We start from the raw sequence: 20,286 nt of genomic DNA, 5'->3' as shown, positions 1-20,286 counted from the left end.
GGCCTCTCCCTGCCAAATATTTCCCAGCACGAGCGCTGCCAGGGCTGCAGCTCAGGCTGCGATGTGGAGAGCAGGAGCTGGTGAATGCTCTGGGCACGCTGGGCTAGGGCCAGGGTGACTCAGCACGGGCAGCCCAACACCAGGACGGGCAGCCCCAAGCCCCAGGACACCCTACAAGCAGCCACAAAAGGGATCGGGCCCCAAAACCCCGTCCCCAATTTCATCACAGCACCAAGACACCAGGACAGCGCCAAAACCAAATCCCCCAAGGGCTTTATCCCCCCACCATCCATCCCTCCATCCCTCTCCATCTCATGCCCAAACGCTGGCACAACCCCACCACTACCCAGAACCCAAGAAAAGGGGCAAGAAAAGGGGCAAGAAAAGGGGCAAGAAAAGGGGCAAGAAAAGGGGCAAGAAAAGGGGCAAGAAAAGGGGCAAGAAAAGGGGCAAGAAAAGGGGCAAGAAAAGGGGCAAGAAAAGGGGCAAGAAAAGGGGCAAGAAAAGGGACATTTGGGGACAATTCCCCCATCCCCAGGTGGCAAGGAGGGGGACACCGAGAGACACCCAACCCCCGGAGAGCCCATCCCGGGGGGGTACCTACCGTCTGCCTCGGGGTGCCCCTGCCTGGCACCCCCCCCCTGCCAGCCCAAGGGACACGGGACGAGAGGGGCGCAGGGCCGGGCGGCAAGAGCGGCACACGGGGGCGCGTTATTTAGCAATGTTCTTTTATTTCCAGTTTTTAAGGTGAAAAGATGCCTTTTTTTTTTTTTTTTTTTTTTAAATCTTCAATTAAATACTCCATAAAGAAAAAAAAAAGAAAAAAAAAAAAAGAAAAAAAAAAGGCAAAAAAAAAAAAATAATAATAATTATTTACAAATTCACGTGACCAGTAATTGAATCCTTGTTTTAATAATTACACGTGCGGCTCGTCACATCCGGCGCTCTATAAATACAGGGGACGCGGATGCGGGGCCGCCCCGTCGCTTGCCCAATTGTGGCCTTGAACGTTTTTGGAGGGGGGGCTGGGGGCTCTAGGGGGGGGGCAGGGACTCAGCCTGGCCCCGAGGGAAGGGGTCGCCCCCCCCTCCTCCCCAGCACCCCCCCCCAAGGTGTCATAGCAGGAGCTGGGGTGGGGGGGCGAATGATTTCTATTTAAAATAAAAAACCTTCGGGGGGTGGGGGGGGCTCCAGGCAGTGATGGAGGAATAGGGGGGGACAGGGGAGGGGGAGAAATCACACTCCTGTCCCCAAACCAAATTTAATAAGTTTATATATATATATATCTCTATATTTCAGCAAGAGGTGGGGAGGAGGAAGAGGAGGAGGGAGAGGAGGGGGGGGGTGAGCGTGGCCCCGTCCCGTCCCCCCTCCCCGTGACGTGAGCCTGGGGGTGCTCGGCCCCGCTCCCGGTGCCCCAGGGTGCCCGTGGCTGGGAGAGGGGGGGGTAAAAGGAGGGCCCCGGAGCAGCCCCCCAGTGCCACCCACCTCCGTCAGCATCCATCCGTTATCACCGTGACAAACCAGTACGGAACCAGTATGGAACCAGTACGGAACTGGGGCGGGGGGAGGAGGGAGAGGAGCAATAAAACGAGAGGGGGGGCGCAGCGGGGCCCCCGACCCCAGCGTGAGAGCAAGTCCAGGGGGTCGGGGCCGGGAGGGGATGGAGTCGCACCCGGGGGTGCCCCCCCCTTCTCTCTCTCTCCCCCCTTCCTCCTCCTCCTCCTCCTCACGGGCTCTCAGTTGTTATCCGACTCGTCCTCGGCTTCCCGCAGCCAGGTGAAGAACGCCGTCACCGACTTGAGGGCCACCCCCTTGCCCTGCTGCTCCGACAGGTCCTTGCTCGACTCCCACTTGTAGAAGGCCTCCTCCTTGATGACGTCCTCGTCGTAGAGGGCATCGAAGAACATCCGCAGCAGGTCTGGGGGGGGGGGGGGGATAAAGGGATCCGTGTCATTCCCCAGCCACCATTCACCCACCCATCCACCCACCCCGTAGTGACAGGGACGCGCCTGCCACCCCCCCGCCACTCACTGGGAGGCTGCTCCAGCTTCACCACCAAGGCCTGCAGGGCGTAGAGCGCCTGGAGCTCCTTCTGCTCGTCCCGCATGTACTTCTGCAGCAGCTTGGCCCGGTTGCGGATGACCATGGCGTCGACGCGGTACGGGTTCTCAACTGCGGGACGGGAGAGGTGTGAGGGACGGGCGGAGAGACCCCCCCCGTGGCCCCTAAGTGACCCCAGCGTCAGCCCCACTCACAGACGATGGCTGAATGGCACACGGACGTCATCAGGGCCCTGATAAACATGTTGGATGAGACCTGCTCCTCGCTCAGGTTGGCCTGCAGGAGGGATGAGAGGGGATATAAGAGGGGGCCGAGCCAGCAGGGTGCCCCCGGGTGCCCCCGTGCGTGTCCTGCCCGCAGCCCTGACCTCGATCCAGTCGTATATTCTTTGGTTGTTCGGGTTCTCCTTCAGCAGTTTGTCCATTTGCTTGCACAGCTCCTCTGAGGTCAGCTCCTTGCAGCTCGGCGTGTCCGAGCTGTCCCCCATCGTGTACTCCAATTTCTGGGGGAGCAGGGGGGAGAGAAAACCCGTCACGGGCGGCACGAGGGGAACGCCACGCTGCCAACAGCGGGGCCGGGGGTCCCCACGCGGCCCCTCACCTGCTCTGTGACAAATTTGTTGACATCCTGGTCCTCGGGCAGGAATTCCTTCCAGCTCAGGCCCCCATCCCGCCACAGCTTGCCTGCGGTCTTCTGGCTCTGCGACAAAACCCAGAGTCAGCCCCGGGTGCTGCTGCTCCCCACCCCACAACCGGCTGACCCAGCTCCCCGACGCACCAAGGGGCACTGCCAGGCCCCCAGACACAGGAGGGTTTGATCCCCAACCCTGCTAACCCCCCAGGAAGGTTTCCAGCCCCCAAACCCATGAGCTGGCAGCTCCACGAGCACCCCACACTTACCATGCCCTTGCACAACAAGCCCAGCACCTCGACCAGCAGCGTGGTGGCCTTCCCGATGGGCACCAGGGGTTTCGTTATCTCCCTGCGGGGCGCAAGCAGCAGGGGCTGTTAGACATGCCCCCGGGAACCCCTCCAGGACCCCAAAAAAAGCCCCGCAGCCCTCACCTGAACAGCTCCTCCATGGGGATGCCTTCCTCCTGCAGGATGGGCGTGATGAGCTCGGCCAGGTACAGCCAGATGTGCGGGATGTCGATCTCCATGTCCTCGGCGATCTCCAGGATCTCCCGCAGCCTGCAGGGCGAAGGAAGGTTGGGATCCAGCTGGGATCCAGCAGGCTCCGTGCCCTCCGGCTGGGAGGAGCCTCGCCAGGTCTCTGGGATGGATTTAAAGCCAGGGGGCTGCCCGGGTCTCCCTCACCCTTTGTAGTACTGCTCCTTGGAGAGCGTGCCCGCCTTCACCAGGTGGCACAGCAGGACGCCCATGTGCTCGCGGGAGATCGTGCTCCTCTCCAGCGTGGACTCGATGCCGTTCCGCACGAAAACATAGAGCAAGGAGGGACTGCCCAGCTCCTGCACGCACTGCAGGGCCTCCTGTGGGAACATTAGGGTCAGCGCCGTCCCATGACAGCCCCAGCTCCCCCTCCTCACCCCGGCACCACCGCCTGGGGGAGCGGATGGCATCCTACGGGGTGCCATAGGGTGCTGCGCCCGGCCACCCGCGGCTCTCACCTTCATGTCATTGATGTGCAGATATTCCTCTATGATCGCCTTGGATTTCTTCTCCAGCTCCTCTTCTGACAGCGTGGGCTTGGGCGATGCTGCGGGAGCTGCTGGCTCTTGTTTAACTGCGGGGAGCACGAGGATCAGGCGCTGCCCGGCACCCAGACCCCCGAGGACCCTTCCAAAATCCTCCCCAACTCACCGGGCTCTCGGCTCCGGTCCCGTTCCTCCGTCATGCTAGCAGCCTTGCGCACGGCCTCGGGGCCGCCCTGCTTCTCCCGTTCCCTGCTCCTGTCCTCCGTCTCCTTGCTGAAGCTCCTCTTGGTGAGGGCGGACCTGTTCCTCTCGCCCCGCTCCCCCCGCTCGGGGCGCTCCAGGCGGTCGCCGCTCTTCTCCGAACGCGACTCCCGGTCCCCTCTGTCCCCGGCCTTTTCTGACCTGTCGCGGCTGGAGCTGCTCCTGGGCGGGAGGAGGAAGGAGGCGAGGTGAAGAGGGGCACTGCCACCCGCCCTGACCCCAACCCGCGGAGCTACACGAGGCCAGGCAGTCTCACCCCAATCCCCAGCCCTCCCCAGCGCCTCCTCGAGGACTCGACTGCCCTCGCAGGATGATTCCAGCCTAGGCAGAGCCTGCTGTCTGCACATCCCCTGCCCCATTTGGGGGGTTTCTCCCTGCCCTGCACCCACCCCAGCCCACGGGGCAGCACGCTCACCTCTGCACCACGCGACGGGACTCCAGGCTGTCGGCAGGGGCGGACTGCTGGAGCGCTGAGAAGCGGTTCAAGGTACTGGTGGCCGGTCGCCCTGAATCAGATGCTGGGCGTGAAAAGAGGGGAGTTCTCAGAGTTCGGCACGTCCCCGGGTGCAGGAACTGCCAGGGGGAGGATCCCAGCCCCACGCCTCCTACCTGAGTCGGCCGGCTTGGCGCCTGACCCCCCGCTGCTGCCTTTGCCCCAGCTCAGCCTCCCGCCCGGCGCAAAGAGCTGGTTGTTGGAGTCGATCGATCCAGGCTGCGGGCAGAAAGAGGGTCAAAAAAAAGGGTCGGCTGCGAGCCCAGCACCGTGCCCAGGGGGGCAGGATCCGGCCTGGATCAGCCGCCCTCACCTTGGTGATCTTGGTTAGCCGGCTGGTGTCGATGGGCCGGTTGCCCTTGCTGATGGGCACCGTGTTCCAGCCGTCATCCGCGACCAGGCTGCTGCGTCCACCTGGGCACCGAGGGCACAGGAGTCAGGCACAGCCCGGCCTTGATCCGTGCCCAGAAGGAGCAGCCCGCACCCGCAGCTCGAGCACTCACTGCTGGAGGACGGCCCGGGCGGTCCTCTCCTCTTGTCCTTCGACATCAGCTGCTGCACTTTGATGTGTTCCCGATGCTCCTCCATCTCCGCCTCCTTGTGGATCTGGTCGATGGTTTTGGGGCCCTGGTCTCCTCGCCGCGGCACCCAGCTGTGCTGCAGAGGGACGGGGAGGAGGGAAGGGGGCACTCAGAGGCCGTCCCCCCCTTTCCTATCCATCCAGCCCCCGAAGCCCACCGCAGCCACCACAGCTCCCCGCGGACTGTGGCAGCTTTTGGCGCTCGAGGGCTCTGTTGGAGGAGCTCCTCTGCATTAAACAGCTGCCAGTTACTGTGTGCCCGCTACCGCTGCCATGCTACCCAAGGGCCAGGGCGTAGCATGGTGTCTCCGGGGCTCACGTACCCACCTCCGTGTCCCCAGCGGGGTGCTGGCACCCGGAGGACACCAACGGCAGAGGGGACAGCCGGCCCCGTGCCTTACCTGCCTGAGGTCGATTACATCCTGTAGCATAAAACGGATTCGGGATGATGTCTTCTTCTCTTTGATGATCTTCTCCATCTGGTTGAAGTACTGGTCCATCCTGGGCTGCAGGGGGACAGAGGCACGGTCACATCCCTCCTAGGGGCAGGGCAGGGCAGGGCAGGGCAGGGCAGGGCAGGGAGTACCTTGGCCTTCTCAAAGTCCAAGTCCTTGCCGATGGTGGTAAGCAGGCGGCAAAGGCACTCGAGAGACTCCTCGTCGTGGTTTTTCAGCAGCTTCACCACGCAGTCGTGCATGATGGCCTCCGTCAGCATCTTCAGCTTGAAGAGCTCGCCGATGAACTTGATGTTGCCCAGGGACCGCCGGCGGGCCTTGTCCCGCGCCTCCTCCAGCTCGTCCTTCATGCGGGCCTTCTCCTCGGGCTGCAGGGGGCACGGGGGGGGTCGGCTCAGAGCCCCCAGCCCCGCCGTGGCAGCCCCCAACAGCTGCAGCCCACCCCCGTGCCCAGGCCCCAACTCACGGCGCTGGCGTCGTCCATCTCCTTCTGCCGCTTCTCGAAGATCTCGTCGTCGTCCTTGTCCTTCTCAAACTCCTTCTGGCAGCGGTTGAGCAGCAGCTTGCGGAAGTTCACAGTCACCGTGGGCTTGTCTGTCGTGGGCACTTTGAGCTGCGGGAAGAGCGGGGAGCATGAGTGCTGCCTTCCCCACACAGCCAGCAGGGAAAAACCCATCCTACACCTCCGTGCCACGACTCCGGGCTCAACCCTCCGGCTGCACGCCCCATTTTCCTCACCTTACCGATGAACTCCCCATCGTACAGAGGCATTAACAACCTACCCTCACCAACAGCCCCTCCACAAACCCCCACCAGCCAAGACCAGAGCCCCCCAGGCCCCGCTCACCCCCATAAGGCAACGGCACATGTTAGCATAGGCAACAGAGAAGTTTGGCTCCGAGATGGCCTTCTCGAAGACGAGGTCGATGACGCCCTTGAGCCGCTCCTCCGTGTCGATGGACAGCTCCATCACCTGCTTCATCAGCTGCTGGAACATCTGGGGCGTCAGCTTGTTGAGGATGCTGCGGACGCGGCGGAGCAGTTCCTGCAGGGACAACGGGGTCAGCGAGGGGGGATGCCATCCCCCTGAGGGCACCGGGCTCGTTGCCCGCCCGCCCCGGCTCCCAGTAGACTCAATACCTGCGTCTTGATGTTCTCGGGATCCTCCTCCTCGGAGGCACGCTTGCTGCTGGGTTTCCAGGCCTTCTCGGCCTTGTTCAGCTTGACATCCTCGTTGAGGGACACGGTGGCGATGATTTTCCGAGGCTCCTTCCTCTGGCTCTGCTGGGAGCGGCGCGGCCCCAAGCCTGAGGGCTGGCACGGGGAGAAAAAAAAAAAAAAAAAAACCAACAAAAAAAACCTCATCTCTCTGCTCCAACCCCTCGGGACGGGGACGGGAGCGGCCACCGCGCGCCTGGCTCAGATCCTCAGCTCCATCACGGACATCAGTGGCCCAGACACAGCAGCTCGACGGCTGGATCATCACCGACAGGCAGCGGGGGAGGAAGGAGGAGCGGGACGGGTACTCACCAGGCCCCGGTTGCCCATGACGGGCCGGCCGAGGTTGGCGAAGGAGGGGGTGAAGTCGGGGCTGCAGTTCATGCCGCTCAGGCGGATGGGGTCGAGCGCCCGCAGCGGGGTCTTGTTGGCCTGCGAAGGTACACAGGGCTGAGGATGCCCGGGGGCAGAGGAGCGGGATGGATCCATCCCCCAGCCTCAGCGCCGGGACGAGGAACTGGAAAGAGAGCCCCCAGCAGTGCCCCCCCCGGGCTCTGCTCACGCACGAGGCTCGCTGCAGCAGGACCCAGGGCACGGCCACGGGTCCCTGCCCAGCCCAGCCCAGCCCTGCCCGCCCCCCCCCCCCAGTACCCCTCTTCCCAGGACCGCACCAACCTTGTCCAGCACCACGTCGGTGATCTGGGGCAGCCCCTCGGGTTTCTGCATGCTGGCGAAGATGAACTGGAAGCCCAGCAGGAACTCGCGGTCGTATCGTTTCTTCTCCTCGGGGTTCAAGGGTTTCCATTGCTCTGCGGCAGGGAGAAAAAAGGGAAATCATCATGCGGCCCCGTACCTTCCCTGGGGAGCAGCGAGGTGGGATCCCGACAGCTACAGAGCTGCCCCGGGCTGGCAAACTGTGAGCACCAGCCTGCTTGGTTAGATGCAAAGCCTGATGGCACCAGCTCCCTGCCTCCTGCACAGGACCCTCCGTCCCCTACCCCGTGCCAGGTTTGGGGACGAGACAAGAGGAACGTGTGAGGTTGAGGGCAGCTGGATCCTGCCACCCTCCCCACCGCTGCACCCTGGGGTGCTGGCTCCCTGCGGGTGCGTGGGGCCGAGGCGCAGCTCACCTTCCTTGTAGCGGTACTTCTGCTCCCCTGCCTTGCCCTTCTCCGGGGCCAGCTTGTCCTCCTTCTCTTCCCACGTCTCCTCCGACTCCTCCTGGGGCCGGGCGGGGGCCGTGTCCTCCGTTTCCCGGGCAGGGGCGGCCGGGGGAGGCTTGTTTTCTGCCTCCGAGGCACTGTCACTGATCTGCGACTGCACGGGAAGGGGCAGCGGTCACGCTGCGAGGCCGATCCCATCCCCTCCATCCCACACCGGGCCCGTCCCGTCCCCGTCAGACGCTCAACACCATCACGGAGCATCAGTGGCCCAGACACGACGGCACAAAGCAGAGCTCATCACGAAGAGGGGCCGGGACGTGGGGGCCACCCCCCCCGGGTGCCTGGGGACGCTCACCTCCTTGAAGGCATCCAGCAGGTCGCCCACCGCCTCCTTCTTGTTCAGCTCCTTCATCCTTCGCTTCTTCTTTGGCACCGACACGGCGACTGGCGGGGGGGAAGGGATGTGAGGGGTGGGCATCGATGTAGTGTCCCCCCCCCAAACACCCCAAGGGCACCAGCGAGGCCCTGGTAACACCAACGGGCTCACGGGGACGCAGTCCCACTGCTACCCAGCACAGCCTGTCCCCAAATACACTCGGTGCCCACCCGCAGCCCTGCTGGCCCTACACATTCCCCCCACACCGTGCACAGGGCCCCCCACCCGCCCCGCTGCCCCCTCCTCGCTGTGGCACCACATCCACAGCCTCCCCTAGCCCCCAGGCTCCTCGTGGCACCTCTGTCCCTGTGCAGGGTGTCCCTTATGGTGACACCCCCTATCCACCCCTCTCTCCAGGCACAGTGCGCCCACGACGCCCGATCCCCTCCTGGCACCCCACAGGGTGCTCAGCACGGAGACACCCCATAAATCACCGCCCCCGCCCAGCCCCAGGGCACCCCATGAGCAGTCACACACCTGTGCCGAGCGCTTCAAAAATAAACAACTCACAGGGAACATCTTTCCCCCCGCACCACAAGCCCACGGCTCCCCGATTTCCACCGGGGTCCCCGCGTGCTTCCCACGTGCCCACGCAGAACAAACACCCCATAATCTCAGGGTCCCCCTGAAGAACATCTCCACCCGTGCACGGCACACATCCCACATCCTCCCTGCGCCCCCAGATGGCTCGGGACGGCCTCAAATAGCCCCCCGATACCCCACACACACCCCCACCTGAGGCACCCCGTGCAAATCCACCGTGCCCCATCCCCTCGTGAGCCAGGACGCCCCCAAACACACACCCTACACTCCTGCACCCCATCTGGGTGCGCTCCCAGACCTCTCCCCCACCCGGCACCCAATCCCCACGTGCCTGGCACCCCATTGGGGCACCCCACAACCCCAGCCCAGCATCCTGAACCTTGCACGGTCGCCTCCAAGCTCTGCGAAGGGGCAGGGGCCGGGCTCGAGCTCCGCTCCTGGGCCTCGGCGGGGCCTTCGCTCTCCTCCTCCTCCTCCTCCGCCACAGGGGAGGTGGGGGTGCCGGGCTGGGCCGGCTCCTCGGGCTCTGAAATGGGGCTGACGTCCGACTCAGGCTGCTCCTCGCCCGGCTCCGCTTTGCTGGCGCCCTCCACCCCGTTGGGCAGGGGCAGCTCCTCGGGCTGGGCGACGGGGGAAGCCGGGGCGGGCACCGGGACGGGCTCCGGCACGGGCACGGCTCCGGCTCCGGGCACCGGCTGGCACACGGGCGCCTCGGGGAGGGGTTCGGGCAACTCCTCTAAAACCCCATTAGCCTCGGCGGAGGGCTCCGGGGCGCCGGGCTCGGGGCAGGGCTCTTCCCGGGGCGGCGGGGGGCTGGGGGAGGCAGGCTTGGCGGGCGCTTCGGGGGCCTGCGGGACGACGGGCGGCGGCGACGGCGCGGCCGGCACCGGGGGCACGGCTGGCAGCGGGGGGGACACGGGTGCCGGCGGCACCTCGGCTGGCACAGGCGCCTGCGGGGTGGGCTCCGGGAGGGGAACGGCGGCTTCTTCCTCCTCCTCCTCTTCCTCCTCCTCCTCCTCCACCTCCACCACCCCTTCCTCCTCCTCCTCCGCCGCGGCCGCCGTGTCCGTGTCGGGCTGGGGCGCGAGGGGCAGCTCCCCGGCCCCTGGCACTGTAGTGATGGCGCTAAACGTCTGGTGCGGGTCGGGCGGCGCCTCGCCCTGCTCCACTTTAGTGTCCGCATCCCCGGGGGGCTCCATCGGCACCAGCGTCACGTCCGAGAGCACCACGGGCTCCGCCTCGGGGATGAGGGGAGGGGGAGGCGACGGCGACGCCGACTTGCTGGGCTCCAGGGAGACGGGCTTGCTCACCACCAGCGCGGGCTTTGGGCGGTCATCTGCAAAAGATGGGGCGTTAACGGGGGGGGCTCCGGTCCCTGCTGCGCCCTGACCCCCTCCAGGTCCCAGCAGGAAGGGAAGGGACGGATGTGCCAACCCGCACCAAGCTGATAAAGATGGCACAGGGACAACGCGGGTCCTTTGATGCTCAGGGCGAGCAAAGGCAGCCCCCAAAAATTCTCCTGGGTCCAACAGTGGGGTCGCTGGTCCCCACGTCTAGGGAAAGACCCCAGGTGAACTGGCTGCACGCCCCACACAGCCCCCCCCAAGCACACACACGTACCTGGCCGGATAATAACTGCTACATGAGGGGTCTCTCCGTTGGCCTGGGGCTCCAAACCGCTTCCAGCCTAGGGGTGCCAACAGGGAGGTGTTAACTGGGGCCCCGGGCACCTCCCGTACACCCCAGCGGGGAAACGGGGTCCCGCTGACCTGTGGAGGGGTGGGGGTAGATGAGGTCCTTGCTCCGGACATGATTTCTTCAGTGATGTCTTTGCCGCCTTGGTTGGGGTCTCGTATCCGGATCTGCCCAGGGGTCAGAGCAGAGAGAGGGGAAGCGTCAGCGGGGTGGGGGGCACAGCACCCAGCGCCTCCCCCTTTCCCTGGGCCTGACACCCCCAGAACAGCCCCTTCTCGGAGCAGAGAGGCCAGAGGCTCCTCCAGCACCACACACACCAGCCCTGACAACAGCTCAGGGACACCAGCGGGTGCCATCTCCCCCCCAGGGGGGCACAGCGCCCTGCAGAGGGGTGCCTGCCCCGATGCGCAGCAGGAAGGGACACTACAGGGCAGGGCGAGCCTCAAAAGGCACCATGCCAGGCAGCCAGAGCCAGTGGGATGTTCCCAGCCGTTTTGGGGTGTCCCAGGCACCGGTTTGGGCATTATCTCCAGGGTCTGGGGGACCCCGGGCTGCGGGCACCCCACAAACAGCCACAGCTTTGCCATGGCACGGCAGCACCGCGCTGCAGGGCGCACGGGCACGACGCACGGCTCCAGGACCCCATTTCAGGGCACAGAGGAACCCCAAAGCTCTCCCTCTCCCCACCCCAAACACACCCAGCGGGAGCGCACAGCCCGGGGGGCGGCTCCGACACCCCTCCATCAGCACCCCCGGGCCCGGCAGCACCTCCTGCTCCCCCCCCTCCCCAAGCCGGGCGTGCGGCCGCTCGCCTCCCCACTATAAATAGGCCCTGCGCGAGGCCTCCGAGCGCCGGCATCTCCGGGAGCAGACAGCAGTTGGCAGCCGCGGCACCCCCGCCCCCCCGGGAGCCGTGACTCAGCACAACGCCGCCCGCCGGGACGCCCAAGGTCGCCGGCCCCCGCCGAGCCCCCCGGCACGGGGCCGCGGCACCGCGCTCCTCCCGCACGGCACTGTCCCCGTCCCCGTCTCCATCCCCGCAGGCAGGGGGCTGGCTCCTTACCGTCTTGCGTTCTCGTTTTGGGGGGATCGGCGGCTGCTGGCTGACGATGACCTGGGCAGTGGGGACCCCCGCCGGGAACTGCTGCACCCCCTGGGCCGGGTAGTAAGCCCCTGCTGGCGGAGAGGAGAGGAGAGGAGAAGAGCGTCAGCGGCAGCGCCCCGCCGGCCCCACCGAACCCGCTCCCCAAAACACAAGGGGGGCTGCCGAGAGCTGCGGGGAACCCACACCTCCCTCCAGCGAACCCCGGTAGCATCGGGGCCGGCTTCGGCTTCACCCCAACCCGCCCGACAGGCCCGCCCGAATTCCTTCCCCGTGAGGCAGAGTGAGGCACGGCGTCCCCGCGCCGCCCCCACGCCCAGCCCGCGCCCCACGGGCGCTCGCCGCGTGCCCACCGGCCCCTCCGGGACGCTGGGCCATGGCTGGGCACGGGAGCCACAGCTCAGCGGGCGGCTGGCTGCCTTCCTGCCCCGTCCCTTCGTCCCTTATCTCCCCCGAGCCAGCAGCAGCAGCCCCAGGGCGGCTCCGTGCAGCCCCGTCCGCACCCTCCATTCATTCGCAGCCCGGCCCCGGGGGGCTCGGGCACCCCGTTGGGACCCCATAGCGCTGCCGGGGGGGCTGGAGGCAATGCTGGGCCCCGCTCCAGGCTTGGCACAGCCCCTAAAAGCTGCAGCTTCCATCCCAAATGATCCACGAGCATCCCCCCCACAGCACGGGAGGGCCGGGCAGGGAGCGACCGCGACAGGGACGTCGGCACGGGGAGGGACAGGGGCAGCTGGGCCCTGGCCTCCTCCCAGCTCCAGCACTTTCCCGGCTGTGCCGAGCCCGAAGCTCGCTCAGAGATGCCCCAGCCCCGTGCCGGGCACCCCTCCCCTGCCCAGGAGGGTTTTGGGGCCAGCCCAGCTGATGGGGGGGCAGCGGGAGGGAGAGGGAAGCTTGGGGGGACCCCACGGGCAGGAGGCAGCACGCGGTCGGGGCAGCACCTTGGGGAAGCTGTGGGGTTGTGGGGAGGACCCCGGGGCCAGGCTGGGGGAGCAGGGGCACCAAAAAAGCCTCGCACCCCAAAACCAGAAGAAGGAGGGGACCCCAAAAATGCAGGCGGGGGGACAAAACCACCCCAGGGCTCCCGCGGGATGCCCCAGCTCCGAGCACGGAGGCGCAGCCAGCCCTGAGCGCTGCCTCCTCCTCCTCCTCCTCCTCCTCCTCCTCGCTCCGAGGGGCTGCGGGGTCTCGGGGGGAGGCAGGACGGGCACGTACCTGGCTCAGGAGAAACCCATCTCCGCCCCGCTTTGCTTTTGCTGCCGTGCCGGGGCCGGGCCGGAGGCCTGGGCTCACATTTCTGCGTGTGCCGGGCCTCCCGGGACGGACCAAGCCTAAATATAGTCACAGCCCGGCCGGCCACATGCGAGCGGGGAGGAAGGGGGGGAGGAAAAAAAAAAACAAACGGGGGGGCTGCTTCCAACACCGCTCCCCGGCTCCGGGAGGGGGCAGGCACGGAGCAGCCGCTGCCCAGACCCCGGCCCCACAGCCCCACGGCCCCATAGCCACCCCCCCGACCCCGCTGCCCTGCTCCTGGGGGGCTGCAGCTGGCTTGGGGAGGGGGCGAGATCCCAACAACTGCTCGCTGCCTTCCCGGGGAGCCGGGGGGGGGAGAAAGGGATAAAGTCTGGCCTGTGGTTAAATATTAATCGGCCCCGATTTGGGAACGGGGGGAGGCGGGTGGAGGGGTGGGACGCGAGGCAGGGCTTTTGGGGCTGGGCTGGGAGATGCAGGACTCCCCCTGCGCCCCAAAGCGGTTTGTAGGGTGTTAATAGGTACTCACTGAGCCCTGGGGGGGGTGGAGGGGTCTGTGCTCAGCCCACAAACTGGGGGGGCTGCGGGGGACCAAGGGGCAGGGTGCTGCGGACAGAGCAGTGGTGGTGAGCAAAGCAACCCCCCCCGATCTGTACCGTAAGTCCCAAATTCTGTGGGGCTGGCTCCAGGGTAAAAACTAGGGGCGCCGGGCTGCACCGGGTACTGCTGGGTCGGGACGACGTACGTGGAGCGACCCTACAGCAGGGGACAAGAAGAAAAGGCTGGTTATGGCCCCGCAGGACGCAGGCAGACCCCAAAACCCCCAAACCACAAATGGGGGGGCTGCCCGTGGCACCCCAAACGGGTTGTGGGGCAGCACCGCCTGCAGCCTCCATGCCGAGATGGGAACACCCCAATAGGGTCAGCGGGAGCTCGGGGAACCCCGGGACCCCTTCCACCCCATAAAACAAACATCTCCGACCCCAAGCAACATCCCCGCGCCTCCCACCCCAAAACCCCAATCCCTCACCTGTCCGGGGATGTAGTAGGCTCCTTGGGAAGGCGTGTAGGATATCTGGGAGGGGATCATCATCACCTGGGAAGCGGCTGGATAGACATGGGCGGGCGGGCCGGGCCGGGCCGTCGTGTTGCTCTGCACGCGGGACGCGCTGGTGGGAGGCTGGGCCCTGTTCTGGTAGAAATGCTGCAGGGGGGGGGGGAGACAAATTGGGGAGGGGGGGGGACACACAACCTCAGGACGCGGCACCGGCACCCCCTCACCCCATAAAAACCCCACCCCGGGGCACGGCGAGCGGCGCCGGGCGGGGATTGGGAGCGGGCAGCACCCCTTGAACTCCCCTTTATGGGGACGGATCCTTTCCCCGTGCCCCCCCCCCACGTACCTGGGGGGCCGCCTGGCTCCATCCGCCCCAGCTCATGCCCGGCGCTGCCCCACTCCCAGCCCCACGGGGCCGGCAGCGCCCGCAGCCCCGGCCACGGCCGCACGCAGCAGCTGGGGTCCCGGCGTGCCTCGCAGCGGGGCCGGCGCTCGCGGGGACTGCCGGGACCTGTAGTCCTGCCCCGCTCCCCTTCGGCCTCCCCCTCCCTCCTCCTCTTCCTCCTCTTCCTCTTCCCGGTAGGGTTATGCCGGGTTTAGGGGGTGCTGAAGGGGTTTAGTGCGTCTCAGGGGTGCCGTCCCCGCTGAGGAAGGGCCTGTTTCTGTGTGTGTGTGGGGGGGGTGGGGGTGTCCCCTCCCCAGCCACGGGTAGGGTGAGGGGGAAGCGTTACCTGGAGAGACCTGAATCCGCCCTGAGAGCGAGCGCACGGGGGAGAGGGGAAAGAGAGAGAGAGCGGTTACCTGCTGCCACGGGGGCTGCGGGGCTGCGGGATGGGGAAAGACCCCCCCCCGGGGAGCCCCCCTGCTCGGGGTCGGTGCGTGCGGGGAGGGGACGGGCACAAAGAGGACGGCGGGGAGCCCCTGGCCCCGTGCCCGTGTCCCAAACCGTGCTGGTTTGTCCCAAACCCACTCATTCTGGGGCATCCCAAATCCCTGCCGGTCCCCCCCAGCGCAGGGGGGGACGCGGCCAGGCCTGTCCCCAGCAGTCCCCCCCCCAGGCCGATGGAGGCCCAGGTTGTGCTCCCAGAGGGGTATAAGGGGGGGACGGACACAGGCAGGATCAGGGGGGCGCATCCAGACACCCCCATGGGTCTCGAGGACACAGCTTGGGGGGGTCCCAGCACCACCACAACCTCTGGGGGGCACTGGGGGCACGGCACAACCCCCCCCAGGTGCTGTTCGGGTGCTGTTTGGGTAGGGACAGGCCAGCAGCAGGGCACGGGGACACCCCGGGGAGCACCACGGCTTTGGGAGACCCCCCCAGAAGGAGACAGAGGAAGAAGAAGAGGAAGAGGAGGAGGAGGAAGAGGAGGGTAGAGGCAGGAGGAGAGGCCGGGGTTAGCGCAGGCACGGCCGCATGCAAGAGCTCGGAGACGCCGCAGGGAAACCCCCCAAAATGAGAGGGAGCCCCCCCCGTATCCCCAGCCTGCCCAACCCCGGGGGGCTCGGCGCAGCTCCCCCCTCGCTCCTCGTTCCCCGGGGGGGGGTTTCCGTGCGGTGCCGGGCGCGCAGCATGCGGGGCAGGGGCTGGTTAGTACCTGCTGGTGAATAGCACGAGGCCCCGCTGGAAACTGAGAGAGGAGGAGAGCGAGGGGCAGGGGACGGGGAGGAAGGAGAGAAGAGCGGTCACTCGCTGCCAGCCCCGCCACCAGCCGTCCCCCCGCACCCCGTGGCCGGGAGGGAGGGGTGAGACCCCAAAACTGAGCAGCACCACGGAGATTTGGGGCACAATCCCCCCTCGCAGACGCACAAGGGCCCCATAGGGCAGGACCAGGCTCCTGGTGCCCCCCGGTGCCTCCTGGCATCGCTGTGGTCGCCGGAGAGGTGCGTGGGGTGCTGAGGAGCCCCCCCAAAACCCCTAAACCCCTTAATCCCCTGGGCAAACCCCTTACCTGTCGCGGCTGGGAAGGCGTATTCATTTGTGAGGTCGGTGCCGGGTTAAAAACCACAGGTGCCGTCTGAGCGGGTGGGAACGTCGACTGCAGGGAGGGAACGGGGTCGGCACCACGGCCCCAATCCCCAGCAGGGGAGGGCAGAGCCGACCCCAAAAAGCTGCCGGAGGGGCTTTACCTGTGGAAGTCCGGGAGAAGGGGCAGGGTGCGGGGCTGTCGGGGCTCCTCCTGTGGGCTGTGGAGCTTTGTTCATTTCATGGGGTTGGACATAAGGGTCCCCTCGCTATCTGCGGGCACAGGACCATACCCTCAGCACCTCCTATCCGCACCAGCCCCTATAAAAAGGGGGGCAAACCCAGCCCCTAAACCCCAACGGGGGTCAAACCAGAGCCGTGCCGTGCCCGACAGACCGCAGCACGGGCACGGGGTGACGGGAGGACGAGGCACCCACCGCCGGTGACCACCCGGCTGCGGGGGGCCGGGGCTGACAGCGGGGCACCCCAAACGTCAGCCCCTACCCGGCTCCACCCCGGCTGACCTACAAAACGCTTCCCCCGGCCGGCCCAACCTGTTCCTGCCGGTGGCAATGGGTCCCCGCCGCAAAACGCCTACCGGGGAGGGCAGGGAGCAGCTCCCACGTCCCGTCCCATCCCGTCCCGTCCCCACGCCGCCGCCACCGCTCCTGCCCGCGGGGACGCGGCCCCATGGGGCTGGCACCCTCGTGCCCTGCCCGCCCGACGCCGGCCGGGACCCGGGAGGGACTTGGCACCCGGTGCCGCGCTCCCCGCCCCAGGGCAAAGGCCGCCCGGGCAGGAAGGTGGGTGGGGGGAGGCGCCCCCCGGCCCCATAGCACAGCAGGGGTCCCCCGTACCCCATAGCGGGTAGGGGAGCTCGCTGCGCACCTCGCCACCCCGCACGGCGCCTGCTGGCAACCCCACAAGTGGCCCCGCACCGCAGGCAGGATCCGGCCCCAGATCCTCAGGCCCTGCGTCCTGGCCCCCCTCCACGCCGCCCCCTATAATTTGGGGTGCCGGACCCTTAACAGCCTTCACAAGCAGCCCCAGCCATAAGCCCGGGGATCGATCCTGCTGTGGTTTGGGGGCTCAGCATCCCCCGTGCCCCCCCCCCCTTGTCCCCATCGCTCACCCTGGGTGCTGAGCACCCCCTGCCCGGGAAGCGGCCCCGGGAAAAAGGCAGCGCGGGGCTTGGCCACCCGAAAACCAGCGGGGAGGAAGGGCTCAAAGCACCGGGGGGGGGGGGAAAAAAAGGAACTCCAAAGGCACGGAGGGGACGGGGCGAGCCGGGCCCCCCGGCACCGAGCTCGATACTCACCCCCCCGCGGGAAAAACCTGGGCCGACTGAGCGGGCCTGCAGAGACCTTTCATCCGAGTGACTTGGAGAGAAAGGAGGAAAGAAGGGGGGGGGGGGAGGAAAAATAACAATAATAAAAAAATAAAATAAAAAATAAAAAAATCAGGCTGCAGCCCTGGCGGCGCGCGGAGAGGGCCGCCGGGAGCACGAGGCTGTGCCGGGCCAGCCGGGCGTGCTGCAGTGCAGCGCCGCCAGCCCCCGGAGCACCCAAAAACCCCACCCACGGGCACGGCACCGGCACCGGGCTGTGGGATTTGGGTACGGCTCCGCCAGCCGGGACGTGAAGGCTGGGTGCTGCCCGGTGCCGGGCACGGGGAGCACGGCGAAGGGGTGGTGGCAGCCGCCCGGTGCCGGGGAGGTTTCGGTGCTGTGCCGGGGGGCACGGGGAGAAGGGGGCACCGGGGGTCCCGGCAGCACCGGGGTCTCGCCAAGGCCCCGCTGAGGATTTTTGGGGGAGCCCCGTGGGGTGAGCAGCACCACGGGCACCCCACGACCTCCGCCACGGTGCCCTCCGGTTCGCCCCGGTGCATCCCGGTACCGGCTCGGTGCCCACCGAGGCTCGGCCACCGGTGCCGGTGCCGCCAGCCGGGCAGCCCCCCGGTTGTGTCCGTGTGTCCGTGCCCAGCCCCGGGGCTTTCAGAGCCGGTTCCACCGGGGCTGGCGGTGCCGGTGGCTGACGCAGCCCCGGGACCTGCCCGACCGGCGGGGCCTGACTCAGCCCCCCCCGTAGAGCCCGGTGAGCCCCCCCCGGGGTGTGTGGGGGTGCCCCCGGTGTCCCCGGTGCTGCGGGCAGGCCCCGGGCTCCGGCACCATCTTGGCGGCCGGGCGGGACGGAGGAAGGGGGGGTGGGGAGGGGCCGGCGGCGGAACGGGCCCGGTTTTACCGGGAGGGGGTGGTTTAACGGGGGGGGAAGGGGGAAAAAATAAAAAAAAAAGGGGGAAAAGGGGGCTCGGCGTGGGGGCGCCCTGCCCGGTGCCGCATCCAGCGGGGCCGCTCCCCCCCGCCGCGGCGGCCTCTGCCAAGGACACGTGTCACTGCCGGCCGCCGCCATGGCCCCGCCGCGCACCGGCACCGGGGAGGAAGAGGAGGAGGAGGAGGAGGAGGAAGGCGGCGGAGGGGGAGAGGAGGGAGGAGGAGGAGGAGGAGGAAGGGAGGAGGAGGGGGGGGGTCTCGCACCACGTGCGGCGGGGCCCGGCGGCGGCAGCACGTGCGCGGCGGGGCGGCGGCGGCGGGGACACACGGGGGGGGGGGGGGGGGGGGACACAGCACCGGGGGGACAACCGGGAGGAGGAGGAGGAGGAAGAGGAGGAGGAGGAAGGAAAGGGAGGAAGGAGGGGGGGGTGCGCGGAACCCCAGCAGCGGGGCGGCGCCCACGTGGTGGCGGCGGCGGCGGTGGCGGTGGCGCCGGCGGGGCCCGGCGGCGCGAGGCGCGGGGCGCGCGCGCGGGAAGCGGGGCGCGCGCGCGGGAAACCGGTTACCGGCAGCGGCCCCCCCCCCACCTCACTCACACCCCCCCCCCCCCCCCCCCTCGGCGCGCGCGCGCCCGCCCCGCCCCCGCCCGTTACCTTCAGTCTCCTTCAGCGCGCGCGGCCCGACGCAGCCGCAGCTCGGCGCCCCGCCACCACCATTTCCGGGCCGCGCCGCGCGCAGGGGGCGGGGCGGGGCCGGGCCGGGCGCGCCACGGGGAGGGGAGGGGAGAGGGGAAAAAAAAAAAAAGGGGCGGGGCTCGGCGCCGGCGCGCCGGGCACGTGATGGGGGGGTCACGTGGGATATGGGGGGGGTGGGCACGCCCAGCGCGCCGGCGGGAATTGGGGGGGGTGGGGGGACGCGAGTAATTGATGGCGCTGGGAAGCAGGGTAGGGCTGCGGGGGGAGTTTGGGAAGAAAAAGGGAGGGTTTGGGGAAAGAGAGGTGAAAGTTTAGGATAGAGAGGAGTGGGGTTTGGGAATAGGGAACGGTGGGGTTTGGGGAAAGAACAGCAGGGTTTGGGATAGAGGGTAGTGGGGTTTGGGAACACAGAATAGTGGGATTTGGGGAAAGAACGGCAGGGTTTGGGATACAGGATAGTGGGGTTTGGGGAAAGAACATCAGGGTTTGGGAACGCAGGATAGGGGGATTTGGGGAAAGAAGGGCAGGGTTTGGGATACAGGATAGTGGGGTTTGGGAACGCAGAATAGTGGGGTTTGGGGAAAGAACAGCAGGGTTTGGGAACGCAGGATAGTGGGATTTGGGGAAAGAAGGGCAGGGTTTGGGAACATAGGATAGGGGGATTTGGGGAAAGAACAGCAGGGTTTGGGATACAGCACAGCGGGATTTGGGGAAAGAACAGTGGGATTTGGGAATGCAGAATAGTGGGGTTTGGGGAAAGAACATCAGGGTTTGGGAACGCAGGATAGGGGGATTTGGGGAAAGAATGGCAGGGTTTGGGATACAGGACAGTGGGCTAGTTGGGATACAGAACAGCAGGGTTTGGGAAAAGAGAATGGTGGGATTTGGGAACAGAACAGCAGGGTTTAGGAAAACAGCACTGGGATTTGGGAGGCAGAATGGCAGAGTTTGGGAACATAGAACAGTGGGGGTTTGGGAACAGGACAGTGGGATCTGGGAACACAAGGGCAGGGTTTGGGAAAACAACAGTAGGGATTGGGAAGAGCACAGTGGGGTTTGGGAAAACAGAAGAGCACGGTTTGGGAACCAAATGGCAGGGTTTGAGATACAGAAGAGCAGGGTTTGGGCAAACAGAACAGTGGGGTTTGGGAACCAGAAAGGGGCTTCCCCCCTCCAGCCCCATGCAGAAGGAGCGGGGTGGCCGGGGGCAGCAGCACCCAACCCCACAGGGCGTTGCGCAAAGCCCCCGCTGGGCGCAGAGCAGGAGGATGACACAGCAGCACGAGTGTCCGCAGAGTTTATTTCCTCAACTCTCGGTTACAAAAAAAAAAAAACAAACAAATAAAACACACCAGAAGTTTTACCCCTACCCACCCACACCGCC

At 66.8% G+C, this 20,286-nt stretch overlaps 1 protein-coding gene across 6 annotated transcripts; it reads right to left on the bottom strand.

The window, feature by feature from the left end:
- Positions 1 to 711: 711 nt before the first annotated feature.
- On the bottom strand, positions 712 to 18,959 carry EIF4G1 (eukaryotic translation initiation factor 4 gamma 1). Of its 6 annotated transcripts, none has more exons than XM_082767526.1 (33): positions 18,861 to 18,959; positions 16,103 to 16,211; positions 15,925 to 16,011; positions 14,704 to 14,724; positions 13,946 to 14,119; positions 13,572 to 13,671; positions 11,626 to 11,738; positions 10,637 to 10,729; positions 10,488 to 10,554; positions 9,247 to 10,203; positions 8,244 to 8,332; positions 7,856 to 8,042; positions 7,401 to 7,534; positions 7,038 to 7,175; positions 6,648 to 6,821; positions 6,355 to 6,552; positions 5,974 to 6,120; positions 5,639 to 5,875; positions 5,454 to 5,558; positions 4,976 to 5,129; positions 4,786 to 4,886; positions 4,589 to 4,691; positions 4,395 to 4,497; positions 3,885 to 4,141; positions 3,692 to 3,807; positions 3,381 to 3,553; positions 3,129 to 3,254; positions 2,964 to 3,045; positions 2,665 to 2,763; positions 2,432 to 2,566; positions 2,259 to 2,340; positions 2,035 to 2,175; positions 712 to 1,921 (listed from the first exon to the last, which is right to left on the bottom strand). In XM_082767526.1, exons 2-33 carry the CDS (start codon positions 16,175 to 16,177, stop codon positions 1,740 to 1,742), a joined length of 4,950 nt encoding a protein of 1,649 aa, XP_082623652.1. In that variant the 5' UTR covers positions 16,178 to 16,211; positions 18,861 to 18,959; the 3' UTR covers positions 712 to 1,739. The 6 variants fall into 6 exon arrangements, with proteins under 6 accessions (XP_082623652.1, XP_082623654.1, XP_082623655.1 ...); XM_082767528.1 differs by having other exon boundaries at positions 4,395 to 4,485; XM_082767529.1 differs by having other exon boundaries at positions 7,038 to 7,157.
- Positions 18,960 to 20,286: the final 1,327 nt, after the last annotated feature.

Source organism: Aythya marila (assembly GCF_965140915.1).
Source record: "Aythya marila genome assembly, chromosome: 9".
NCBI lineage: Eukaryota > Metazoa > Chordata > Aves > Anseriformes > Anatidae > Aythya > Aythya marila.
This window is presented reverse-complemented; position numbering and strand designations above follow the sequence as displayed.